We start from the raw sequence: 27,551 nt of genomic DNA, 5'->3' as shown, positions 1-27,551 counted from the left end.
TGTGATGCTAGATCTTGTCGGACAATATTAAAAACACTAATACCACGAAACAGAAATAGTATATTATTATTAACTTGATTTTCCATTTGAAAGAGACTATAAAAGGCATTTTATACTGGCTATGGTTTTCTATGTTTAACTCCGGTTAAAAACAACAACTTGCACCATGGGAAGTTGGGAATAAAGCATAAATTTTTCCCAACAATGAATTAAATTGAAGAAAAAATAAACATGTGACTGTAGCTCAAGTGCTGTCTGACGATGTGTGGATGCTGAGTGTCTACTCTTGACTTTTTCTTAAGAAACTGTTTTCCAAGAACTTCCCGTTACATTTCGTACGGAAAGTTGGATTGATATTGAGTGACTGTAAGTGTGTGTTTGCACATATAATACAAAGTGATTCTGCAGTCGTCGGTTTGATAAATGATGTGCTTTTTATGTCTCAAATCGCCCTCCAGATAGCGTCCCGACCCAGAATGCAGTTTGACAACGTCTTTGAAAAAGCGGCGCGGCTAATTCAAGATGGCGGAGATGGACCAGCTGTTAGACGAGAGTGAGTAATAACATATATTCAAGGAGTTTTGCATTGTAAACACGCAGCAGGCCCCGTAGTGATAACATACAATATTTGGTGATACACTGCTATTGTTGTCCATGTAATGAATATCGCAAGTTGTGGGCAGAGTTCACAAAGTATTTTCTAGACGCTATATGAGATACCGGTCTCCCCAAGTCGGCTAATGCTTGTTAGCATGAGAGGCTAACCATAGCTAATGTTGGAGTTGAGCAAGTTACTTTAGCTCAACTGGGTAAACAAATAACGTTAGCTTAGCTATGAGCTAACGTCTGCTAGTCTTACGTCGTAAGCAGCAATAACAAAGGGACGACCACAACATCTCTGTTAACGTTACTAAAAGTATTGTTACACACGTTAGCCAGTAACGTTAGCTTGGTGTAGTTTGTTAGTCTTTTATTTAACGTTCGTTAGCGGTTGGTTAATGTTACATAGTAACGTCGTTGTGTATCGTTTTGACAAGACGGTGAAGGGAAACTAGTTATTTTTGCTATTAAACAGATGAAATAGTAATTTCAATCGATGTGAACGTAGTTGATTGAAATACATGTTTATCCCCTGGTCGTACCAAGTGTAACGTTAGCTTATGTTAGCTCGTTTCGTGGGTATGATTTGTACAGCTGACGTTATGCCCATTCTTGACAGCTCATATTGGGGATTAAGGCCTAACTGACTGCGCGAGCTATATGTAACTTCAGTTAATGTAGCGTTAAGCTATGAGGCTGCTGTCAGTGTTTAAATGGCAATCTCATAATCACCCTGCAGACGTTTTCTGTGGTAGCTTAAAAAAAATGTATTAAGTATCACGAACTTAAAACTAAAGAGAATGGCCTCGATACGTTTTTTATTACCCTGAAGTGTGTCGTCAAATATTTACAGTATAGTCCTATGCCGTGAGTGCGTACGTTCAATCGAAGTAACGCTAGCCTTTTCTCTTTCCCAGGCTCCTCAGCAGAGGCACTTGTCAGTCTGAAAGGTATGTGGGCTGCATCTTTATTTAACTTCCTGTACATCTGTCCCTGGCACATTGGGAACTACTGTGTCAAATTCCATGTATGCCGAAACACACTTAGCCTATGACGATTTTTGTGAATCTGGTCTGCATGTGCATCAGCAGACACATGGCATAGGTTACCTATGTATGTCCTTTATTGTATTAGACTTCTGTATGACGCGCCACAACGACAATAGACAACCCACCCCACACTACCGTACATTTGTGGCTAATGCCGTCAGAGACACAGTGGAGTTTAGTCCCCGTATTGGGAAGGATAACATGTGTCAACACCTGTAAGAAAATGATCTACCTCAATTACATCATCTGTGAGATGAGAATAGTTTTGAGTCTGGAATTCGATACTGTGAATGCCTCAGTGGGGTCCTCCCACTATTTTGAATTAATGCATTTGTTTTTTTATAGAAGGCAGTTTGTCCAACACTCTGAATGAAAAGAACAGCTTCCCAAGAGCTCACAACACCAGGGGACGACAGTCCTCCCTCATAATGGACACAGTAAGAGTGTTTTCTTAGCAATTATACTTTCCAGCTCCCTGATTGAATTTATTGCCACATTAAGAAATGCAGATTTGGAAGGAATGTGCAATCCACATGCAACTGGTCAGTATGTCAAGTACAAATCTATCATGCTATGCTCTCTGGGGTATTACATGTTAAGTTGGCAACAACTCTCCCTAATAGATTAAAAAATATGTGTTTGTCTTGGGGATGCACCAACAAAGATATTGCCGACACTGACTTAAATAGCTGGATTAGATATCGGTGACAATGGGGCCGATCAAATCAATTTGATGTATATTCTATATATTACTGTATTTTAATTCCTGTTTAGTTCGTGACCAATTTGTTGCTGCATTAAAAAGCCTACTCTTTAAAAAAAAAAAAACAATGTTTAAGTTAAAGCTGTTGTTGCTTTGCACATAAAACGATGATTCCAGTCCCTTCCTCACAGTGAGGCATACAGCTTATTAATACACACTGGTATTGGATCGATACCCCAAACCCATGTATCGCTATCGGGATTTAAAAAATTGGATTGGTGCATCCCTATATTGCCTGATTATGCTTGATATTGCCTGAATCGTGTGTGTATGCATGATTGCATTGATTCAACTACATTTTTTGCATAACCAACTAATGTGGGTCAGTTTTTTTGCGCTTACAACTGCGCTTTAGATTGATTTCTGTAAAGTTCTACAGGAGAAATTCACACAAATATTTGCGACTTGTATGAAAATGATTTTATTCTTGAAGTATCATTGGCACAATTCATGAACTTCTTTCAACATGTATCCTTCCAGCCCACGCGGAGCTCAAAGAGGAGTCGTTTGTTTCGGGAGGAGGATGAGTCGCCCCAGCAGCGTCTCCCCTCTAGATCCCCTCGGAGGAGCCAACGGGTCAGCACCACCCCACAGGTACAGACCGCTTACTGTGAAAGGGACTCATAGGGAGTAGAAGCCCTTCCTGCTGTCTAACGTGTCACTGAGCCCACCTGTGCTGCAGCAGTAGTTTATTGCAAATGTAGTCCGTGACTTAAAGGGAAAATGTGCCACCTTTTTTTTTAAATGTGTATTTCCAATCAGCGTTGATGGCAACTGTAGTCAATTAAAGCAATCAATTCCTCAAAAGAGCAATAACGGCTCCAAATTGCATAACAACTTAATTCTGAGTGTATCAGAAAACAATGTGGCGCCAAGTTGTTTGATGAAATGAACAGATTGAAGTACGGATTCAAACGTGACTCCAGACCGCTGCCTCTCCTTCTTTAAACATAAGCTACAAATCCAGTGAAGTAAACATAGCAAGACCTTTAAGCAATGGTGCTTTCCTGCTAGTCATCTGCTTGACCACACAAAATCATTGATAGCTTTGTTTCCGGAGGAAGAAGTTGCCTTAGAGTGAATAATGTTACAGCTGCCTAGCATAGTGAAAGAATGAATTTGTGTAGAATAACCCTTCTTACGGTATTGAATTTATTGTATTTATAATTTTTCCGAACATATATATGCCTTTGTGGAGTAACTGTTTAAATGTTTTGCTTTACAGAAATGTTCTAATGTGGTGACACCAGATAAGAAGGCATCCCAGAAAATAGGGCTGAGATTAAGGAACCTCCTTAAGCTTCCCAAAGCTCACAAATGGTGCATCTACGAATGGTTCTATTCCAATATCGACAGGTACATTCTCACGTTCACCTTCAGAAGACAGCAAGTCATTTCGATGAATTGTAATCGATTCAGAGATGCTTTTTGATCCGCAATGTTTGTCGAATGATGTGTTAACGATGTTGTTATTATCTCTTCCAGACCGCTCTTTGAGGGTGACAATGAGTTCTGCCTGTGTCTCAAGGAGTCTTTCCCCAACCTGAAAACGAGAAAGCTGACTAGGGTCGAGTGGGGAACAATCAGGAGACTGATGGGGAAACCCAGACGGTACGCTGCAATCTTTAAGACGTGTGCTTCTACACCCCGTTATCACTCCTCCAAACATGTGAAATAGTTTTCTCCCTGTATTTGTTTTTATGACGCAGTTTCCTCAAAACAAAGTCTCGAAATAAATGTTAACGCGTTATGCTTCGTTGACCCCTCCAGGTGTTCGTCAGCGTTCTTCGCTGAGGAGCGGACAGCGCTGAGGCAGAAGAGGCAGAAGATGCGTCTGCTGCAGCAGAGAAAACTGTCCGACGTGTCGAATTGCAAAGACCTTCCAGATGAAATCCCTCTGCCACTCATCATAGGAACCAAAGTCACCGGTAAGACGGTTGGAACGAAACGCACCCAGTCTGCAATTTTCAGCATTCATAGTGAGGATGTCCAATGCTCATTTGAGGCGTGTTGCCAGTAATAATTCTGATTCAGTTTGTTTTTCCTCTCTGTTCCTCAGCTCGACTCCGGGGCGTCCATGATGGGCTGTTCACCGGGCAGATCGATGCAGTGGACACGAGCGCTGCCACCTATCGCGTCACCTTCGACCGCAGTGGCCTGGGAACACACACTGTGCCTGACTACGAAGTCTTGGTAAGAATGGCCTGTTAAGTTTGTCAGTCTTTATTTTATTTTGTATCAACATAGATTGTAAAACCAGATTCTGTCAAAATACAAAGATCTGTAGTAGCTGTGCTAAAGGAATGTGATTGTACAGTCTTGAACATCGGGTGATGCTTGTGTTTTCCAGAGCAACGAGCCCAATGAGACCATGCCCATCTCAGCCTTTGCCCAGAAGCATCGGATATCACGCTACATGCAGAGCGTCGTGACTCCGCCCAGGGGGCCTTACCCATCCGCCACCACTCCCGTCCTCATGGTACCGTCCCCCTACATCTAAAGACGGATAAGCATGTGCTGTGTCAGCACAATGTCAATGCTATTTGGTACTGGTTTGAATCTGCTCTGGCTGTGAGAAGACTGATCTGCTGCAACAGATACTTTTGGGAGGCAGCCAATAATCCCGATCTGGTTGTGGTCCACATATCTCGTACAAGCAGGTTGTGAATGTATATATGCAAAAAGTATGTTTAGATATGTTAGTCAGTGGTGACATTTACTGTATATGGACAGTTCAGACATTGTCGTCATAGAAAAAACGAGTCTTGATGTTTTTGATAACAGGACAATGACCCTCTCGTCAACCAGTCGCCGTGGAGGAACAAGCTGCCTGGTGCTGAGGGAGATACTCTGGGAGGATTTCCTGTCAAATTCCTCATCCAAGTGGTAAATACCTCCTGTGATGACAATGGAATACTAAAATCTGACATCCTACAGCTTTGTAACATATTCTTTGTTTTATTTTTTTAATGCCTAGACGAGGCTGTCCAAGATCCTCATGATCAAGAAAGACCACATCAAGAACTTGAAAGAAATGAACACAGAGGCAGAGAAACTGGTACGATCATCATCGTTATATTAAAAGTAGCTTCAAAACATGAGATGCATACATCGAGCCGAACTAAACTTGTGTTTTGTTTACAGAAGTCGTATTCGATGCCTATTGACCTGGACTTTCAGAAGCGATATGCGACCAGGGTGATCGAGCTTGAACGGCTTAATAAGGATCTGAAGAAGGTGCTCCATGAAGTTCAGCAGTTCTGCTGTGATGTAAGTCAACAGATGCACTTCTGTCCACTGACACTCCTAGCATCTCACTTCATAGTCCACCTCGACCAATCTAAATAAATGTGTCCGTTGCAGCTGGCTCCAGATCAGGGCATGGTTCCTGCCGACCATCCCACAGAGCTGCGGCGGCGCTGTGAGGACGAAGCCCAGCAGATGGTGCAGCTGAGCAACTCGCTGAAGGAGGGGCAGCAGAGCGTGACCAACCCCAGCCTGACGCACCTCATCTCCCGCCTCACCGCTCTACTGCTGCAGATCAAGGTAAAGGATGTAGATACATGGTCATGTCAGTAGGACAGCAATACGTTAAGAAGCCGGTTGTGAATGTTCAACAGCTTTTGTATCAACCACATTAATTACATAATAGACAGATATACTTGAATAACTTGTTCATTAATCCAGTTTTCTTAATTTGATTCAGTGTCTGGCAGATGGGGGAGACCTGAATTCCTTTGAATTTAAATCTCTAACAGACTCCCTTAATGACATCAAGGCATCCATTGATCCCTCCAACCTCAGGTAAAAAGCCCCTTCAGTGTTTCTAGCTAAACCTCCTCATGCCTATCACACCACTTTAGCCCTGACGCACTCGCCGACAAAAGCCTCAGATCAGAGGCAACACGGACCACAGTTGTTGCTGTTGCTCCTGAGGAGGGTGTTGGATGTAGCTCTAAAGCTAGGACTGTCTGTCTGTCTGTATGTGGATATTTCTTCAGCATATCTTCAGAACCGTTTAGCTGATCTATTTCACACTTGGCGGGTGTATTGATGGGGACTCAAGGGATTGCCGTGGAAATTCTGCGTGAAATTCTGGTGCAATTTGGATACACGTTCAACATTAATACATTTTGAATAAACAAGTAATAGTGCTCTGTGCCCGTGCGGGGCTTCAGGGCTCTGAGCATGGCATGCTTGCCTCAGGCTACATCCACACGACTACATTTCCATTTTAAAACGCATATCTGTTGTTACGTCTACGCTGAGCGTCCACACGACTCCGGCATTTTAGAGCACCGAAGACGTTTTGAAACGCAACCCAAGCCGGGTACGTTTGAAAACTTCAACGACTTATCCATCCCTGATTCGCCACGCCCCTATCGCGTGAACTTTTTCCGGAAGAAAACAAACAGCCAAGTCTACCAGTGATTCGTTTCAACACGGCGAACGGGCGGCGTGTCCAGCAGCGCTATCAGCTCTATGGGGCAGAAGTCTGAAGTCCCGGTTTACGGCTTTGAGAGGGGCGATGCATGCAAAACTTTCCTTTCCTTAATAATGCTTATTTTGTTCTGCACAACTACTGTGAAGTTCACAAAGAAATTGTAAACGAACAGAAGCATAAATGCTCTCCAGTGCGACAGGGACTTAAGCCGCTAGCAGAGCTACGAGTGTGACAACAGACAAAAAACGAAACCAAGAGGAAACAAGTGAGACGTGTGTTGACCACATTCATTGATCCATAAACGAGTAAACTTTGATTTGTAAGTGTTGATCTTAGGGGACCTTTCAAAGATGTGTGGCGACGGGCTGTTTTGTGTGTGTGCCAACGACGACATCAACAAGCAGGACGACGTCCGAGTCACTTCTCTCGTTTGATTAATTGATCGTAGATTAACGCCTAGACAAACTCATCAGGGATTCCTTCCACTAAAAGATATTTTAGCATGTGACCCCCCATGTCGCTAGTCAGTCCATTAGTGTGAAAACCACAACGCATTTAAGACCCGATTACCAGGCAGCGAGTTGTGTAGTGTTAATAGCACAGCAGTCTGACAGCTTTGAAAGTCCTGTAGGTGCTGAACATTTCTGATACTATTGTCTTCTCTGTGTTCCTAGTTGCTTCCAGAATAATGTTGAGATCCACGTGGCACACATCCAGAGTGGCCTTAGTCAGCTGGGAAATCTGCACGCATTCTCTGCCAACAACACCAATGCAGTCTGAGAACCGGCCTCCTCCGCCCCACACGCAGCGGTGCGGCCCGTTGACACGGTCTCTTGAGACGGTGCTTTCACCTGAACTGATACGAGACTGCTCACACGGATGTTGTGGACCACCACCGCGCGCTCTGAATTTGGACGTCCCAGTGAACCGACTCAGCGTTCTGCCCGGACTCCCGTTGCGCTGGAGGGAGGGAGGACGTCCCAAGTATTTTAGCCGCCCATTTTACTGTATGAAAAATGTTGGTGCACCCAATTGAACACGAATCTGAAAGAACCTTTAGCTGTTGCTACAAATCCACATCTCCAAACTGTCGATGGTTATTTATTGGTTTCATGTGCCAAACATTGATTCTTACCGTTTTTATAGTCCATATTTATTTATTTTTGAGTAGGTGTGTATGGTTATGAAACAATATTTTGCTATCTCTAAAGTTTAACCCTGTAAGTTACGTGTTCTGTTGCTCTGCTGATGGTGAGCACAGGGAGCAAGAATGTTTTATAAAATTGTTTATTGTAGATAATTGTACAATATCTCTGATTATTAGAACTACCGTCAACATTTCTGCTGTGTATTCAGAAATGGGTTTTTGTAATTTTGTGTGCACTGAAAAGAGATTTTGGTATTTTTATAAAGGAGAACTCTGGCGTTTTGAAGCCTTTTACTTCCCTAAGATGATCTTAGCATTTCCATATTTGGCATGGCTACTGCTGCAACCCCCACACTAAGCCCGGAAAATTTAAGTCAACCGTTTTTTCCTTGAGAATCTGCTTTTTCAGTTTTGTAAAGTTGTATATGAGAGTGCCTCGGGGCAATTGTATATAATGTTTCCTTTTTATATTAAACATAATATTGCAAAGCAGTAATCTGTCTTCTAGTTGAGTCTTTATTAACAGACATAAACAAACTGTTTTCTTCTTATTCTTTTTTCACAATCGACACTTTTATTACAATTTAACAATAAATACAAACTTTCCATTTACGCAAACAACTGTATACTGCCTCTTGTGATACATGTAGCTGTCTTTATATCGGCTCTTATAATGCATCACATAAAGCCACTGAAGCCAGCCATGGCCTCGTTTTCCCAGTCGGAGTCTGAGTCGGTAAAGTCCGGGGCCTCGGTAGTATGGATCGGGGAGAAGTGACTGAACCGGTCCCCCGTGGCCCTCACACATGAATACTGGATTTGGCATCCGGTATCCTTTGGGGATGACCTGCTGAAGTTATTCTGGGTGGGGATGGGAGGAATCACAACTTTCATCTCTGGTCCGATGGTCTTGTTAGGTGGGAAATTGTCATATTCCACCAGAACCGTTGGTCCCTGGTGAGCGGACATGTTTGCTTCGATCTTGGGAGGCTGCTCGTTCTCCTTGGGGTACAGATGGACGTTACAGCACGGGACGTTAACGCTCAGCTCGCGTCTTTGCATCTGCTCAGGCGTCACTCTGGTTCCCTCCTTGTCGTAGATGCAAGAGGCGGACGTGTGTGCGTAGCTGCTGGGTTCGATGGGCATACTGGTTCTGTGAGCATTGTCTGTGTTTTGGTGCATTGTGGGCCTGAAACTCTCCTCCAGTCCAAAACCTCCTACCCTGTGTGCCTCGGCTCTGTGGTTGTTGTCATAAACTGAAAGAGAAAAGGTGGGTGAGGCAATTAGTTGTGAAATAAAAGAAATGTGGTGTTTCACATTTCTATCAACGTAGGGGACTTCAAATCAAGCATGAAGACATTTCGGCAGCCAATTGGGTCTGAGAGGAATAACAACTGAGAACTTGATGCCTGAGGGGGGGAAATAAGTGGATCGGAACCCAAAACAAAAATCACAATAATGTGACTGTAATAATTACCTTTCTCTGGGCCCATCCTGCTCTGGAGCTGGCTGAAGGGACCCGCTGCTGGCGGGTTTGCGACCTTCATAGACACAGATGAGCCAACTTGGCGACGAGACTTAGCCCTTCTGTTCTGAAACCACACCTGAAATGTGTGTGTGGAAAATGTGAGGGCAGTTGAACAACTTGATTTTTATTAAGATACCATCCCATTAGACATTACCTGAATTCTGGACTCCGGTAGCCCGGTCAGAGCCTCCAGTCTCTCTCGCAGGTAGATGTCGGGATATTTAGTCTCCGAGTAAACTTTCTCCAACACCTCGATTTGCTGCTGGGTGAAGTTGGTCCTCTTCCTCCTGTGGGTCAGTATTGCCACGCATTTATCCGCTCTCGGCACCGAGTTTGCTGAGTTGAAGTAGTTTGTAACATCTGAGGCTCCATAATCTGAAAAATACAACGTGCACACTATTTAGTTAAGGACCGTTAAAATAAATGTGAGTCACAGAAACACCACCATGGACGTGTGCGTAAATTACGCACTGACCCGGCTGTAAACCGTTACTTGCTGTGACCTTTGGTGTGTGTTACGATACAGTTTGTCACAGAATGATACTTTCACTACCAGCCACATACCTGAGTTCACCATGCTGTTTATCTGCAGAGGTCCCTCGTGATACATCTGGAAATGATTCAGATCCCCGACGCGTATATTCCCATGAACTGAAGACATGCTCCTCGACGGCTTATTTCCAGCGACTGACTTTAGTCTGAGACCTGCGCGCCTCGCTGGACTTAAATCCTCCCGCGATCAAAGGTGCTTCGGCCTGTATGTGTGAATGGGGCAACCATCGGGGCCGGCTGGCACTGCAGCAGGCGCGCACTGACTTCAGACGTCTGCACGACGCCGGAGGTGTGAAGGCATCACACCTGGGACGGTGGAGCGGCCGCAGGTCTCGTTTAAAGGGGTTTTTAATGAAATCTGCATGCTCAATACACATCGGCAGTGAAAACATTTATCCGCTTTGGAATGGATGAAGCAATAACTGACCAGTAGCCATCAAAGAGAGGCAAGTCGGAAACTGCCATTTCCTAATCTGAGCCTCCTAAGGGCTGCATTTTGTTGCTTGATAATAACAGAATTGAATACAGTTCTTTTCCGTTCTATAAACATATCCCCCTATTTTAATTAACTGATTGAAAGAGCCCTTCGGCAAAGTGGCCAGTTCCCTGTGATAATTGTTGTACACAATGAAATATATGATGCAGATATATTCCGTATAACAGGAAGACACTCAATAAATACACTTTTTAAATAACTTAAAGGATATGTCATTACAAATGTATTCATGTCTTATTGATTGTGATTCTGCATAGCCATTATACAGGGTTCTAACGTTTTTCTTTGTGATTTCCGCCCCTTTAGACTGCCATGTGAAATAAGATAAGTTATGTTTTATAAAGCGTCAGGTCTTTAGGGGTCTGCTCCTCCACATTGATGTGTAGGAAATTGTTCTTCCTGCCCCCTTTCAGCTCCAACAAAGTTCATCTCAATACACAAACCTCAGTTCTAAAGTACCCAGGATTAAGTGCTTGTTATTGAATGGCTCACCTTCATTTGATTTAGAGGAGGAGGATCAAGTCGAGAGGCCAGGTGACACCACAGACAGACTAATTTGTTCACACATATTTGGACAAGAATAATCTTTAATGGTTATGTGTACTTTAATACTTTTACAGTCTAAACTCATTTCATCAAATAATTTGTCACAGTGAAATATTGTGCATTCTTGGGAAATTAAGGTTAAATTTCATGCATCATATTTAATTACTTTGGGTGTGGGGCGACATCATTGCAATACAGCGTGATGGCCAGACTTACCACATCCTGATTCATATGATTTATGGGATGCAGCTGTAACTGGGTTAAAGTCATCCTGGAGTAGATGTTATGAGTTTAGCATTAAACTATCTTCCTCCTGAAAGAGACCTGTAACATGAACCTAAAAAGAAAAAACACCAGAGGTTTTTTTTCTGGTTATTTTCTTGTTGGTCCCTGTGGGAAAATGACTTGACAGCCCTTGTGTCATTTCACATCCACAAGAGCACTTGACACATACAGCATTGTTTAGGTCGGCCGTGCTTGTTGGTGGAGACGTTCGCAGTTCACAGGCTGCTTTGTCTGGGTCCCTAATTGGGTATTGCCTGTGTTCACAGAGCAGATTGCTATGCTAAAATCAGGCTGTTGTATTTCCTGATCCCTTTTGTAATAATATGGACGGTGACAATGTTTCCTGAAAGGTAACCGCAGATCATGGAATGAACATTAAATCCCCCGTACATCCATCTGTGTCCACAAAGCTCTTGAGTTATGACCAATAAAAAATATGAATTCAGCATTAATTGTAATGCACTTTTACTTTCAGTGTTTGTATTTAGTAATCATTTTAAGCTTGGCAGCCCATGATATAAATTTGACATTTGAATTAAGTTAAAAGAATGCAGTTCTACATTGCGTCATGCTGGTATATTGTAGTTAACAGACACACTTTCAAACATCAAACAGTAAAAACACTTTGGGATTTCTACTGGCCATTTACAGTTGGCAGCTCACGCTGTAGACACAGACAAAAGCATGTTCACACCTTTTAAGCCTGACCACCGTTTAACCCTCAGTTGGACCTGACCACTATACATTCAACCTGTAGACAGACAGGCAAATAATCCTCACAAGTTTGCAGGTTTGTGTTAAAATGGCAGCTGTCTTATGGGCCTCTTTTTGAGTTTGTTCTTTGTGTATTTGAGGGATGATTTAAGGAGTAATGTAAGTACATTCATAGTTTCCCAATGAAAATGTGGGCTGAGTGTAAAGCTGCATTGATATCATCACAATCAGAAGTTAAGTGCGGTGATTGTTGCTATGTGTACTCATCTTCTCAACCCAGATTAGCAAATTACTGCAATAAAGTGTATTTATATTAGAGCTGGGTCCATAAATGGTCGGGCTGTTAGTATTGAAATGCCAAAGATATGTTTGAGGTCATTTAGAAAGACTATCTCCATTACATTGTTTTTACCACAATGTGTCCACCAGAAAGTTTGTTTTTCAGCTTTAAAAAACGAATTTAACAGATTGTTATTGTTTGCGTTTATAGAAAAACGACTACCAGGCAAAATGGCTTCATCTTAAAAATGTGTATTGTTATCAGCGGGTTAGGGTTAACCCTATAGACAGGAACTGTCCTTTGTTTGAGTTGTATTTGTCTTTTGTGCTATATTTAAAAAATAATTTAAATGAACAGAAATCCATCCAACCCCACCCATTCCACTGAGGATAACTTCACAAGTCATCGTTTTGAAAACTTTTTGATTGCTTTTTTATGTTTGATGTATTTTATTGTCTTCACGTGTTCTGTTTCAACTGTCTGTAAGACAACTAACCCCTCCCTTGGTTGTCATATTAAACATTGAGGTAATTATTTGCTTTATCCACATCTGTATTTAAAAAAAATGTATTATAGAAATACAAATACTCAGTACATGTACAGACAAAGATGAATGCCAGTTCTTCAGCAGTAAAAAGATCATAGGACGCCAAATTTCTAAGACATGACAAAACGTTATGTGTGTGTGTGTGTGTATATATTACAGGGCTATTACATTGTAGCCATTGCATATTTTCACTATAACTTAGTAGAAACAGAAATAAATCAAAACTAACAATGGCAAATTTACCACTTTGCTGTGTGAATATTTCCAGAGTAAGATAATGTTAATTACAAATAAAATTACTGTATATATCGTGTTGTTCTCAAAATACATATATTTGGAATATATATGTAAAATAATTCAGTCCCATGTGTAAAATAAATAAAAACATATCTGTAAATATGTCTGTTATTGGTTAAAGCGTCGTCATTATTTACATCGAAGAAGAAGAAAAAAAATCTCCCGGAACTTCCGCCAAATTTAAACGGAAGTAGGTACGTGGCCGCTTCAGCTGACAGTCTACATGATGGCGACAGAGGTTCAGAGCGGCGACCTCGACAGTGCTACGTCCAGCCGGCTCGAAGTTTCCATCGATGGCCTCACCCTCAGTCCAGACCCGGAGGGCGAGCAGACCCGGGTCGAGGAGCCGGACCCGGGACCAGCGGAACCCGACACCGACACGTCGGATGCCGTGGGAGGCGAAGATGGAGAGACGGCAAAATCAGCCATAGAGAGGAAATGGGGCTTTCCTTTACTGGAGCTCTACGGAATGGGCCTTAAATTTTTCAAAGGTATTTTGTCTTATTCGAATCTCACGGCTTCAACGTATACAAGCAGCTTAACGGTAACGTACGAACCGATACATCGGTCGAGGTTAGCCGTTAGCTAACGTTAGCTCGTAACGTTAGCTGTCACTGTCAGCCTCAACGTTACATTAGCCACATAGCTAACAAGTGCTAACAGGCTGCTAGCTGGTCGTTAAAGGGTGAAATAAGCACTCAGTCCACTTGTGTCTATGTGTGGCTTGACGGTATTTTCATCCGGTTGTTTGCGTGGTGTTGTCTACTTTGGGCAGAATAACCTGTGACTGCTCCATTACTAATGTAGCCAAAAAAAGAAGCTAACAGAGTGGTGGCTCATAGTGATTTGTTTGGGAGCTTTAACACGCCCTGCCGTGCCATTGAAGAGGCTAAAAGGAGCCTGTGCGCCATTTGCTTACACAGACACTTCTCGGATGAATTAGACGCTGACAGGTTACCATTGTGCTGAAGGAGTGGGTATAATACGGGTCCATAGTCTCAGATCGACGGGTTTGAAACCAGGCTTTGCAGGGCTGTATGACCAGTGGCCTGTTTTACTGCCTGCCTGCTCATATCCATATATCCATAGACCACTCCCATGCTGCCACTCCAACAGGAGATCCAATAAACATACAGAACACATCCTGAACCATTTAACACTCGACATTTGCTCTGTTCTTGGAGCAAAGCACTTGTGATGACTGTACAAACAGGTTTGGGCCTGGTCGCCACTCTGTGTGATAGTAATCTGTCCTTTTGTTTTTTTTTAGTCATGTATTTCTAGTCAGTTAGGGTTGGTCCTGTGTAACTTGTTTTGTATACAGTCTGATCCCTGCCTCGGATGAATCTTTCCATGTGATGTGAAGTCATCTTACCATGAGGATTTTATTAAGTGTTAAAAGAATATGATACCCTTTATGCTTCTACTGCTACTACTGTGTTGAACTAAAACACAGAGGTGTGTTGTACTATGTACAAGCACGTAATACACTAAATGCAAATGCGTTGCTTCCACGTTTCTGCTCTCAGATAAAGATGGAAAGGCCTTCCACCCGACCTATGAGGAGAAGCTTCGGCTGGTGGCTCTGCACAAACAGGTGTTACTGGGGCCTTATAATCCGGACGCTTCACCGGAGGTCGGCTTCTTTGATGTCCTGGGCAACGACCGCAGGTAACCCGAGTGTGTGTGTGTGTGTGTGTGTGTGTGTGTGTGCGCGTGCGCGCGCGCGCTAGAGGGTATGAACTTTGAAATCTGGTAAATAAACCAGCATTTTAGTGTGTCCGTATATAGTCCATTAAACACTTGTGCTGTGCTTGTAATTCCTTTTTATGTGATAAAAAAAGTTATGAAACCCTTTGATGTAAAATAGCTTGTTTCACGGACACACACTTAGTATTTCAAATGTTATGTTCTTAAGGAGCAATGGTTGTTACAAATGCTACCAATTTAAACACGCTTGTTTTGCTATTGTACAAAAGAGTCTCTAAAAGAGAAGTCTCTCTGTGTGTGCAGGAAAGAGTGGGCCTCCTTGGGTAACCTGGAGAAGGAGGACGCCATGGTGGAGTTTGTCAAGCTGCTGAACAAGTGCTGTAACCTCTTTGCTCCCTACGTCACCTCGCACAAGATCGAAAGGGAGGAGCAGGAGAGAAAACGGTGAGGTCGCTTTGACTTCAGTTTCCCTGAGGAAAACACTCCGCCTCAGTTTGTCATATTTTTATAATATCCTCCGTTACGTTGCTCTTTCCCAGGAAAGAAGAAGAAGAGCGCCAGCGGCTGGAGGAAGAGGAGAGGGAACGACAGAGGCAGGAGGAGGAGAGACGGAGGCTTGAGGAGGAGGAAAGGCAGAGGAGAGAGGACGAGGAAAGGAGACAGGCAGAGGAGGAGAGGCTACGGATTGAGCAGCAGAAGTATGTACAATGCACTTGCAGGACATCAAAATTACTTCTACACGGTCATCGCATTTCCCTGACATTCATATCTACGGCGATATTGTCCTTTCAGCTCTGGAGCAGGCTCAGTGCTCAGCTGAAACCTGTTCCACAGAAGATATTTCTTACCCTCAATGTTAAAATCCTGCAATTTCCCGCTGTCCGCCATTATCTCCTCAGTTTCCTGCATTTCCTTCCTCACCAACTCTGCCCCCCCGTCTCGTATTTTCCAGACAACAGATCATGGCGGCGTTGAATGCTCAGACAGCAGTGCAGTTCCAGCAGTATGCTGCCCAGCAATACCCCAACAGCCCGGAGCAACAGCTGGGCCTCATCCGGCAGCTCCAGGAGCAGCACTACCAGCAGTACATGCAGCAGCTCTACCAGGTCCAGCTGGCCCAGCAACAGGTAGTAGTATGTAATCAATAACAGAGGGATACACGTTTTATTGATTTTGAATTTTTTTTTTTCATAGTTTGTGGTTAATGGGGAAGCTTAGGTGTTGGCAACATCTTCTTTCAAAGACACAAAGTAAATTGAAAACATGGGTCAACAGCTTCGGAGAAACATAACATTTTTGGTTTGTGTCCCTAGTGTGGATTTCAATGCGTTGACTCAGTTTTGTCTTCCTTTCGTCCCAGGCGGCCTTACAGAAGCAGCAGATGCAGGCGGACTCGATGGTGCAGGGCACCCTTGAATCTAGCGGCTTCAGCAGTGGGGAAGCCATCCCCGCCTCAGCAGCAGTACTGTTGTGCGCCTCTTCACCAACTACGAGTGAGGACACCCCGACAGTCAACGGAGGCCAGTCGGACTCGTACTCGGAGAGCATGGACAGGGAGCCGGAGCCGGCAGAGGAGGTCTCCGAGAACGGGCCTTTATTAGGTTGGTGGGCGCAGACGTTTCTCATTTACAACCCAGAAACCATTTTGAGTTGATGTCATGCAGAAGTGATCTACAGATCTCTCTTTCCTCATTGTGTAGCTGAAGGCTACAGCACAGAGAGGGAGCGCTCTCTGTCAAACAAACTAAGCTTTATAGGAAACTTGAAACCTGATTTGTACCTTGTTGATGTGACCTGGAGGGCAGAGAGGAGTAGGGCTGGAAAACAAGTGATACATGATAGTATGCTGGCTTAGGTATGATGCAACCACACATTCTGCTCACAGAAGAGAAAGCAGTCTCACCAGAAAGGAACATGGCCTTGGTCTGATTCCAAAATATACATCCTGAGCCAAATAATCCACTGTGGAAGATAATGGTCGGCTACATTATTGCAAGAGTAGAGAAACTCAAAGCAGTAGAGCGCTAAGGATGCCATGGCTGTGTTGCTGTATTGATAGAATTGGTGCTGTGGAAAATGATCTCTTTAATATCGTGCCTGGTCCCTCACAAGTAAAAGTAGACTGCATTAGCAGATTGTCTTAGATTGTAACACGGCTCTTCTCCCTTTTTATCACAGCCGACTCCCCACCAGTCATAGCAGCTCCCTCCATGTGGACGCGGCCACAGATCAAGGACTTCAAGGAGAAGATCCGTCAGGACGCAGACAGTGTGATCACAGTGGGGCGCGGGGAGGTGGTGACGGTGCGAGTGCCCACCCACGAGGAGGGCTCTTACCTTTTCTGGGAGTTCGCCACGGACTATTACGACATCGGCTTCGGGGTCTTCTTCGAGTGGACGGACGCCGCGTCTGCCGCGGTCAGCGTGCACGTGTCGGAGTCCAGCGACGAGGACGAGGAGGACGAAGGTGAGGTGTGGGTGGGAGGTCTGTGTGAATACGACAGGAGTGTTTCTAATGCAAATATTTCTCAGGTGTTGCAGCGACCACCTGGTGGTGGCTGTGAAAAACGACGACAAAAATGTCGTTAAGGCTCTCCTTCCATAATGTCTTTATTATTATTATTATTATTATTATTATTATTATTATTATGTAAACAAAAGAAATCTGCAAAACATACTGTTTTTCCAAGAATTGAAAATGTAACTTTGCTAGCTGTTCCCTCTGTATTGGATATATAATGGTAGTGATGTGTCATGATTAGGCTCAGGCCAGTTTGCTATTGGATTCTATACACCACATACTCATACTACAGATGCTGCTTTGAATAGGAATGTCTGTCTTAGTGATTTCTGTTGCTTCACTCATCAGCCAATGTAGATATGATTAACTAGTTTTCCCGACATTATATTCTTATCTCGAGTTCAGAGCTCGCCTACGCCATAGTTAAACATCTCACAGCCCTCCCTTTGGAGGAGGAAGTCCTGCTGGTGTTCTTTGGTGGAAGCCAGAGCAGTCAAAAGAAAGGAATTAAATGTTGATGAGATGAATGGCAGTATTGTGTACAATTAGTCTTTGGCAGATTATACCAGTCCTTCTAAACTTCATTTCTGAGTGTCTATCGGAGTAGCAGTTGTGTGTTTATGTTTAGTGTCACAACACTGTACTTATACAAGAGATTGTGTCACATTTTGTCAAAAACCTGATGTATATTTTTGCTACAAAGCAAGTTTAGTTAAAAACATATCGTACAAGAGAATCTGATACCTAAAGGGGTTTCAGAGGGTGTAATGTTTATCCATATTATAATGCATTATATTTGTGCCTCACTCATAGGTACTCTGTGGGACTTTATTATTTTATGCAAAAACTCTGCTGAGCTCAAAAATAGATTTTAGTTTCCTCAAATTATACAAAATCAAATGTATGCGCCTGCAATTTTCTTTCGTCGCTCAAAATGTCCCATCCTGTGTTCAGGACTCAAATATAACGTCACAATATTAGGGATGATGATGATAACGCTGCGTGTGAAGCTGTAAGGTTGCCTTCCTGCTCTCTGTTGCGACTGTAAACATTGTCCTCGCGTCCTCAGGTGAACCTCCCAGCGAGGAGGAGAAGGCGAAGAAGGAGGCGGGGAAGCCCCAGGTGGATGAGATTGTGCCGGTGTACCGGCGGGACTGTCATGAGGAGGTGTACGCCGGCAGCCATCAGTACCCCGGCCGCGGAGTCTACCTGCTCAAGTTTGACAACTCCTACTCACTCTGGCGCGCCAAGAGTGTTTACTACAGAGTCTACTACACCAGATAAGCCTGAATACAGACACAAGGGAGCCAAGGAGTGTGTATGTTCATATATGTGTGTATATATATACATATATATATACACATACACATATATATACTGTGTGTATATATATATATATATATCTATATCTGTGTGTGTGTGTTTGAAGGAAAAAGTGATACCAGATCTATTCTGGACAAAACCACCAGAGGGTGACAGACTCATCTGAAGCCCTAGTTTGGAGATTGGACTAACATGTATGTACTGTTTGTGTATGCGTGTCCTAAGACACACCCACGCTAGAGTCTATCATCGAGCCCTTGGAAGAGGAGTGTGTGTATTCCTGTTGTATTTTCACCACCTGTCCTCGCTGCGCTCACATAAGACCAAGCTGTAGGACCGCTCTCGCGCTCTCTCTCTCTCTCTGTCTCTGTCTCTGTCTCTGTCTCTCTCTCTGTCTCGCATTGTTTTGACCACTTCTCCCCCCCCGGGCTCCTCTTCTGTCACCACAGCCCAGTCCAGTGTGGCCTCGTGGCTGCTTCTGCCCCGTGTGACGCTTTCGTAAACCACGTTAAGCGGGAAAACCCGGTCGAGTCCAGCACTCTTCTGAGAGCCGCCGTTTCCCCGCTTGGTGGTACTGGTGGTGGTTTTATCCCACAAGAACACAGACGATGTCGAAAAATCTGATTATTTTGCAAATGTTCTTCATAACACTATGACTCTGTTCCACTGAGTGCTTCTGGTCTTTGCCAAGTCTCTCACACACACATTAAAAACACCATTATACGCAAACTTAACCATCTTTTTTTGTTGTACAACAGTAGTCCGTTGTTCTCCTGCCTAGCCACCATACATGGGTTAAGACCTGAGGGGATATTTAGGGGAAGGCTAAATATCTTGTTTTTGGCTTGTTCTCACACAAAACAATATCGCTCACCTTTTTATTTAATGGAGTCTACTGGCAAAAGGTATGAAGGACGGGTTAGAAGTCACTCCGTGGTTTGGAGTGAACTCCAAATAGAGTGTTAAAGGAGTGAGTATCGAATAACATGCACAAGGAGCGGGAGGCCACCTGGCTTTACATACGTCTCAGAGTGCGATACAGAATAAACAGTTTAAAAACCAGTTACTCAATGAATAGTTGTCCCTTTCTCCTCCTGTGTGTCTGTTTCCTACATGACTGATTACATCAACTGTCCTTTGCTCATCAATTCTTCATGACAGAATCAAGAATAAAGGGGTTAGTATTCTGACAGATGTTATATTAATATTTCCCAGGAGGGTTTTGTGTTCATCATTCTGCGTGTTTGGAAATGCTGTACTCGGTTCTGACACACGACTACACCGAACAATAAAAATGTTTTGGAGGTCAAGGCACACTGTTACATCTCTGCAGTAATCCAGTGTTGCTGCTCTGTTTTATTCTTCCTGTTTTGGATTAACTCGAAATTGTCATCTCAAAAAATGGAGATGATGTAGACTTCTTTTTGTGTCTGTGGGGACATGGTTACTTATTAAAATCACTTGTTTTCAACTTTTGTAAGTTAATTTGCATACTTTAGATTAATTCTGTTCAGTTTCACATGATTCATGTATGCTCTGTGTACCTACCACACAGGTACACCATGAGCTGTGTGTGATGTGTTCAGTAGCGTCATCGAGCTGCGTTTGTACATTGTTGTCTGTCTGCAACCGAACTTTAAAGACAGAGGCGGTATAACTTGCAAGTCAAGTAATCCTGCAATGTCCCTGCCGAGTGTGTGAGTTCATCATATTATTTAATAATTAGAGGCCACTCCCATCCATTCAGTGATTCGTGTAACAAAATGTCACGATGGCTTAACTTAAGCCATGAAGTTTCAGAAAGTTCCCATATGTTCTGATGGGCGATGTCGTAGAGTTTGTTATTGCTCACCAAACGGTTTGAGTTGACTTGTTGGAGCCTTGTATGTAAATAATTCTATAAAGGAGTTTATGTTTGGGTTTTTAGATGTGGAAGAAGGCTATGGTTTTGAGAATCAATGCACTGTAAAATATGGTGAATGAGATATACGTGTACAATTTACCCCGAATCAAAGTCCAGCACGAGGAGGAAGGATAAAGCTGCACGACTCTATTGACACGACAGACGGAAAAGCTCATCTTTTTGTATTGTTTTGACTTGTTTCGATCTCATGAGTTTTTTTTTGGGGCATATATTTAATCTTGATTAAATTTATGTTCATCTCTAGAATTGGCGAGTTTGTTTGCTTTTATTATTTTAATTTTGTATGATTATTTTAATCCTTTCATTCATTCACTGCCTAAAACGGATACAAAATAATTACTGATGTTGCTCCAGGCTTGTATTTTGACATGTTACAGCAGAAAAACAACATTCATGAAAGACAAATGTTACTTTCATTGTGTTTAACGAGCTAAGTGGAAGAAGGAGGCAGTGTGAGAGCACCGATGATGTCCTTGGAACAACAGAGTTCCTGTTGTTCCTCTGGTGGGGAATGTGTCATCCTCCTGTCGGACACATTTTGTGCTGAGGTAAGGAGAAATGCGGACATTACTCAACGTGTAACAGGATAACGGTTCCATCCACCTCGCCTTCACATGTTTTCCATGATGCACATTGGATGTCACGATGTTCAAAACAGCTCGTTCAACATTTTTACAATCTCAAATATTGATTAATTGTTGAACTGTTGCAGCAGCGTACAGACAAGCAGGAGAGGAATGTAAAGATTTCCAGTAGGTTGGATAAAGAGAAAACATTGATCGTTAATGTATCTCACGAGGCACCTCTGAAGTTGCAGTGTTCACATGAAGACACCAGGTGTCACAATAAATACCTCAAACGACACTAACTTAGCAAACTATGGAATCACATCGGTACAAGAACAGGTAACATTAATGTTTATTTCCCTTTTTAATCCATCTGAGGTAATGTTACAGGGTTCATTTATTGTCGTACAAGAAAGTTGTCTGTATTCCCATATTGCTTCATAAGAAAATACACACACAATAAAAACTATCGTATTCTTTTTTAGATACTCCAAAAGATAGATAGCTTAAAAAATATTGGAAAGAGTTTTATTGGTTCAGTCAGTATTTAACGTTCGTTTCCGTGAAATGATTAGCTTTATTATGGAGACATAAAGTCCATAAAAATGGTCCATGTACTTAAATTATTGTTATCTGTTAAAATGTAATTAATCCCGAATGATTATTAGACAATATGGTTCATAGCACGTGAATTAAACGGTGACTTTAGCCTGAAACTTCTCAGCTTGCTAGAAGCTTCCTCACTCCGGTTCACTTTGGAGCAGACTCCGGTCCATGTTTTCCATCAGACCGCTGAGCAGACTTCGTAGGGAGGCAGGTAAAGTCTCCTGTATATCAGGCTCCGGTTCCACTTGCTACAGGTGGTTGCAGCGTTTTCCGGGCTTTTTATGAGTTCTCCCCATTACTTCTCCTTCTGGTTTTTTTCTCCTCTTTTCGCTCCAGCCTGCACTTTGTCTGGTTGAATTTGAATAGACTTTGGGAGGCAACGTCTCCAACGTACAGCAGCACAAAGTCTCATGCTTTGAAAAAGGAGAATATGGCGGGATTGAAGGATTCTACTGCCTCGCTAACAGCAGCAGCCACGGGACGGTGATGCGTCTTGGATTTTTGTTTTTTTTAAAGCTGTAAAGGTTTTTTTGCGTGAACAGTTTTCCGTCCTGCAGGAGTTATTGGTATGAAATAAACATGCCCTTTCACCAGAGGACCATCGAGCCGCGGCGTGTTGGTAGGCTATCCGCGAGGGATGGCTTGATACCGAGGGAAGAAACCGGGAGACGCAAACTGCGGAAACCCGTGTTGTTCTCGTCTCTAGACGAGGTCGGCTGTCACACGTTGACCAACATAATACACCAGCTTTCCGACCTTTCTCGACATGCCGGCGACATCTTTCTGGGCATCGAGATGCAGGCGGGGATGGTGTTCAGAAGATCCTGCAGGATTCAGGGGCGGCTGCAGAAGCTGCAAGTTGAAGTCCGCAAATTGGATCCCAAGAAAACCAAAATCCGTAAGTTTGCGGTGGCAACTAAATAACACGTTAATCTGCAGCATGAGAACTAAGAGTACATCTCTACATATATAGGCCCCCATAACAATACCATAACGTTAATAATTAAACCAGAGGAGTCACTATAAACTTCTAAAATGGACCCATAGATATGTAATGTGTGTATGTTGATTAATTCCAGATATAAATAGATAAAGAGCGTTTTCATTTGGGACGTGTGCCTTTGAATGAACCTGCATCTGGAGTTACTTGTGAAACACAGTCGTTGGTCTGTGGAGAGATGCTGGTTTAGGTCCATGGTGACTGTCACACTTCCATAGGAAGGAGTGACTGGTGACACATGGCTGTGTTTGTCTTGATCTTGATACAGAGTGATGTTAACAATAAAGGCTGTTGAGTCCCGTCAGATGATGGATTTTCCTCTCGATGGTCTCACCATCTGTGTTCAGGTCTTCAAAGGCTCCCGAGATCACAGGAGGCCTCACAACCCGTGTGCTGTTTTATGCATGTCAACACAGTTGCTCAATGGAGAGAGAGAATGGGAAAGCAATTCCCATTTGCTGCAGCATGTGCTGACTTTTGTTGTGATTTGTTTTGCTGCCCTTGTAGAGCTGCCTCCTGTGGTCACACACTGGTTATATATTAACCGGGCCAGCTAAGTAAAGATTGAGCGATAAGCCTCTCCTTTGGTCTGCTCTGATAGTCGAGCAGTTTCAGTAATATGCTTCTTTATACCACTGCTTCCTTTTTAATGCGTTGTTATGTGGTACGGTGTGAACATAGTGGTTAAGGGATGGGGTTTTCCCATTGATTAGCTGCTTGGCGTCTTTTGTTTATTCAGAGTTTGCCTCAGAAATATGTTGCACTGTAGGATTCAGAAGACGAGCCCAAATTCTTCTGAACATTTGTGACGGAGGCGGCTTTAAGTCCTGAGTCACTGGTTGTTGTTTCCTTTTTACTTTCTTCATGCCCATCTATTCACTCTGCCTTTGGTCTTACTGTGACACACACACACACACACACACACACACAGATTCAAAAATGGGTTGCAGGGAAACGATAAGCTCAGCAGACAGTTCCCAGACACAAGTGGGTGTGATGTATGATGAGCAATGGATTGAAAACACACGTACACAGACACACACTTACACACACAGACTGATACTCCATCGAGCTGTTTCTTGGGGGCATCCGCTACGTGACAGCTACCAGACATTTGTCTAATCCCCGGTGTTATTATCGCATGGCATGACTCGGCTGCTCCTAGTATCTGTACCTGTTGAACCTTTGACGCAGTACAAGGTGGGGTTTGGGAGTTCCTTTTAAGTCATTCGCTCAGTCACTCGGTGGAGGCCAGCAGCTGAGGACAAGGTGTGAGAGAGGAGACTGGAATGCGGTGTGGTACTTAGCTATCCGTATAGTTACCAGCTCCCACGTAGCCCCAAGGCCGCCGCCGGCTCTACAGAAGCGCTGGCTTCAGATTCATTTCAACACATGCGTGTGTGCTTGACTCTTAACTCTTTTCCACACAAACACCTGTCTGTAAAAAATGCCATTTGAAGAACCCCGCCTCCCCCCCCCCCCCCCCCCCCCCCAGCATTACTTGAACCTGTCATAACACAGAACAGCTGGTGGAGTTGCTTTGAATGAGACACGTAGTAGTATTTTGCTCCGCCTCTTGTACTCTACGTCTGGTATACAGGTTGTAACTTCAAATTGAATGAGACCTCATGACACATCGCTTTTACAGGATTTGACCGGGCCCCAAAGGATAGTATTGCATAACCATGTCCTCGTTATAGTCTGCATGTAAACATTTATCTGTGACCGGTCACTCTTTTGTCTTCAACTACTGTGGGTTAGGATTCCTACTCTAACCTCAGGTCAGAGATGGATCATGTGAGGGGCCGAAAGAGGGGCCCCTGTATGCTGGTGGACTGACATTGAGGGAAGGGCGTAGCGAGTGAGTGTGTGTGTGTTTAGTGTCTCGTCTTGTTTGTCTGCCTGTGCAGTCAAAGTAATCGTCAGGGGCGGTTTGAACAGGGACATGATAGGCAAATGTGTGTATTTTGACTGCGTCATGCCTCTGTTGATCCATTTGTGCTGAAGTCCCGCTCAGCAGGTCAGAGGTCGTTCTGTCCAGCCTCAGAGGGGAACGCCTGACACTCATGAGTCAAGAGTTTAGATAAAGTCTAGTTTGGGTATCTGCTGCTGGCCGACGAGAGTCAATCTATGTCGGATGAATCGTAGAGCTACAATTGGAAGGAAAAAAAAACATTTTTGCGTCATCCATTGGTGGTGGTCTTGTGTTTTAAAAATAGCCAAACAATAAACAAGCTTTAGCCATTGTGTTGACACTTCTATGCATTAAAACAATAACTCATAAGAGGAGCTGAAGGAGGAGCGTATGGACCCGGTCACAGTCCGGGGAAAGACGGCAACACGAAAGGCAGATTTTGCTGTGTGAGGAAAATATGTTTTTAGCAGTAGCATGAGCTAGCTCACCAGTGTATTTTCCATAATTTCATGTCACATTCAGATCTTTTTTTTTATGAGGATTGTAGCAATATAGTTTTTTTTTAATATACTGTTAGAATTTTGAGGCAGCTTGTTGGTTGCCAAACAATACGATCTCATACTTTTGATTGGCGACCAAAGATTTCACCACATTTCTCTCACGGTTGTCAACTTTTGCCTGGGCCACAAATTGCACCGCCTAAAGGGCCTTTAATGGAGGACTTCTTGTCCACTGGGTTGAATAGGGAGCATGCTATTTTAATATTAGAAGTAGGTCAAACGAGTGAAGGTTAATTGCAGTTAGAAGAGACTTAACACGCCTCCCTGTCAGATATCTTGATGCCTTCGAGCTACCTGCTGCTGTGGGGCTCAGACCAACAAAAAAGCAGGCAATTTGGATTGGACACATGCTTCCAGCTGACCTGCTAATGTCCTCAATCAATCTTCCTCTCACAGACGCACATGCAAACTGCCTGTACGCTCTCCTCTGCAGTCAGTTATTAATAGACGTATGTCTTTCATCTGTAGCATGCCATCATCGTTAGTGTGTGTTGCTATGTTCAAGAGCTTCTCAAGGACCTGTGTGTGTGTGTGTGTGTGTGTGTGTGTGCGTGGGCACATACACACTTGGCGTGTGTGTTGATGGACATATTTCGGCTCAGACTGAAACCACACTGGCCATGAATGTTTGTGCATAAACAATGCGAAGCACTAATGACGATAACGAGACCCAAGTTATGTCCCTTATTACTTAACAAATAATAACGAAGCACTGCAATGCCGAGATAAACTAATTGCTGTTTATCGTTTTTTAACGATCTGTTTTTCATGTTTGTCACACACACACACACACACACACACACACACACACACACACACACACACACACATACGTAGTCCTGTTTATCCCACCTCAACTCTCCCTCGTCACCATTCGCTCAGGCCTGCCATGGTCCCCTCCATTCATGGACAGAGAGCAGTCATTACACAGCCGGAATCCACAAGTCAGTTCCCACAGGGCTCGTTCCAGCGAGGGGAGCCCGGCCTGGTTCTAGGGGTCGACCTGGTCCCATGAGGAACAAAAGAGACGGGTCGGGTCAGAGAGAAAAAGTGAGGAAAAACGAGTGGGGAAACGGCGGACAAGTGAAGGGATTTTGTCATTGAACTGCATCTGACTTGGACTGTGTGTGTGTGTGTGTGCGTGTGTGTGTGTGTGTGTATACATGCAACCGCCCTCTCTCTCACGCCTCTATGCTGACTGCCCAGGATGTAGCCGCAGCCCTGGCCAGGGCACAGAGGAGTGGGGGAGTGAAATGAAAGGGTTAGTTAGGAGTAATAAAGTGTTGTTCTTAAACCTCTCTTGCCTATTTGTCTCTGTGTATTTGTACACTTGCATTTCCTTCATCAGTCTGTTCGAGTTAACGTCATATTTAATGTCTCGACTCCAGCTGCCTCTGCTCAGCGCGGTCTTGCACTTCCTCCGCTTAATAGAACTAAATTCTATTCAAGTATGACTTGCACATACACAGTATGAAGTCTCTTTTACTTTGGCTGTCCTCAAAGAACACACGCGTGCCTATGGTCCCACACTCGGAGGAGCCAGATCCAGTTGTGGGTACTGCAGAGTAATCCAGCGTTTAACCAGCCGGCCGGGAGGTGACCAACATTTACCTCCCACTGTGGTGACCTCCTCTGCTTGGAGGAGGATCCAGAGATGGTTTTTCATTTTCAAAAACACTCGCCATCAGATTTTGGATGTCCATAATAGCATTTTCTTCAAGTCAAAACTTTATTCTCACTCATCAGAATGGTAATTAAAGATATCCGAAATAACATTCTTACGAAAAGAAGTTTTATTTTAAGATATCTACAACTTTGACTGTACTTGCAAATAACATTTAATAGCTAGATTGGATATGTATTGCGGATATCTGTAATTTTATTCCTTGTCAAAAATAACTTTTTTTCAAGGAACAATGACCTCGGTTTTTGCTTTTCATGTGTATTGGTCTTTTAATTCTAAATATTGCATTTTTCATATCTGAAGTAAGCAACTTTGGCATCTTCTTGTCATTTTGGATTATCCACAGTAAGTTTGTGGATATCTGCAATTGTTTCTCGTCATTATTCTAATTGTAGATATCTGAAATTGCATCATTAGTTGTCATAATGTCAAGTGTTGATATCCGTAATACAAGTTTACTCGTCACAATGTATTTTGGGTATTTGGAATTAAAAT

General features: G+C 43.4%; 4 protein-coding genes across 7 annotated transcripts in view; 3 read left to right on the top strand and 1 right to left on the bottom strand.

The window, feature by feature from the left end:
- Positions 1-501: 501 nt before the first annotated feature.
- lin9 (lin-9 DREAM MuvB core complex component) lies at positions 502-8,493 on the top strand (the record flags this gene model as incomplete). Of its 2 annotated transcripts, none has more annotated exons than XM_079291315.1 (15): positions 502-553; positions 1,518-1,550; positions 1,995-2,086; positions 2,893-3,006; positions 3,638-3,768; positions 3,898-4,023; positions 4,183-4,340; positions 4,472-4,605; positions 4,763-4,891; positions 5,197-5,298; positions 5,390-5,470; positions 5,557-5,682; positions 5,776-5,958; positions 6,119-6,216; positions 7,531-8,493. In XM_079291315.1, 15 exons carry the CDS (start codon positions 523-525, stop codon positions 7,634-7,636), a joined length of 1,644 nt encoding a protein of 547 aa, XP_079147441.1. In that variant the 3' UTR covers positions 7,637-8,493. The 2 variants fall into 2 exon arrangements, with proteins under 2 accessions (XP_079147441.1, XP_079147440.1); XM_079291314.1 differs by having other exon boundaries at positions 523-553; positions 5,221-5,298.
- Positions 8,494-8,681: 188 nt separating this feature from the next.
- mixl1 (Mix paired-like homeobox) lies at positions 8,682-10,192 on the bottom strand (the record flags this gene model as incomplete). Its single annotated transcript, XM_079291362.1, has 4 exons — positions 8,682-9,259; positions 9,481-9,607; positions 9,686-9,906; positions 10,096-10,192. 4 exons carry the CDS (start codon positions 10,190-10,192, stop codon positions 8,682-8,684), a joined length of 1,023 nt encoding a protein of 340 aa, XP_079147488.1.
- A 3,260-nt stretch (positions 10,193-13,452) lies between these two features.
- acbd3 (acyl-Coenzyme A binding domain containing 3) lies at positions 13,453-20,965 on the top strand. 2 transcript variants are annotated; one of them, XM_079291433.1, is made up of 8 exons: positions 13,453-13,739; positions 14,778-14,919; positions 15,262-15,402; positions 15,498-15,656; positions 15,911-16,085; positions 16,319-16,559; positions 17,137-17,424; positions 18,548-20,965. In XM_079291433.1, the coding sequence occupies exons 1-8, from the start codon at positions 13,472-13,474 to the stop codon at positions 18,760-18,762; spliced, it is 1,629 nt and encodes a 542-aa protein (XP_079147559.1). In that variant the 5' UTR covers positions 13,453-13,471; the 3' UTR covers positions 18,763-20,965. The 2 variants fall into 2 exon arrangements, with proteins under 2 accessions (XP_079147559.1, XP_079147558.1); XM_079291432.1 differs by having other exon boundaries at positions 13,467-13,739; positions 15,911-16,088.
- A 1,511-nt stretch (positions 20,966-22,476) lies between these two features.
- nhsl1b (NHS-like 1b) overlaps positions 22,477-27,551 on the top strand; it is a gene marked incomplete at its 5' end in the record, with an annotated part of 82,333 nt that continues 77,258 nt past the window's right edge. Inside the window, one exon of one of the 2 annotated variants that reach the window (XM_079290900.1) lies at positions 22,477-22,795. In XM_079290900.1, coding sequence (XP_079147026.1) covers positions 22,477-22,795 — 319 coding nt within the window. The remainder of the gene's footprint in view (positions 22,796-27,551) is intronic. The other variant, XM_079290902.1, reaches the window with a different exon arrangement.

The sequence above is a fragment of the Melanostigma gelatinosum genome (assembly GCF_949748355.1).
Source record: "Melanostigma gelatinosum genome assembly, chromosome: 19".
NCBI classification, from domain to species: Eukaryota; Metazoa; Chordata; class Actinopteri; order Perciformes; family Zoarcidae; genus Melanostigma; species Melanostigma gelatinosum.
This window is presented reverse-complemented; position numbering and strand designations above follow the sequence as displayed.

Excerpts from the sequence above, each read along its gene's own strand:
- acbd3 (XM_079291432.1), top strand. The coding sequence starts at position 13,472 with ATGATGGCGACAGAGGTTCAGAGCGGCGACCTCGACAGTGCTACGTCC. Across the intron at positions 16,560-17,136 it reads CGAGAACGGGCCTTTATTAG|CCGACTCCCCACCAGTCATA; the intron begins GTTGGTGGGCGC and ends TTTTTATCACAG. Across the intron at positions 17,425-18,547 it reads CGAGGACGAGGAGGACGAAG|GTGAACCTCCCAGCGAGGAG; the intron begins GTGAGGTGTGGG and ends TCGCGTCCTCAG.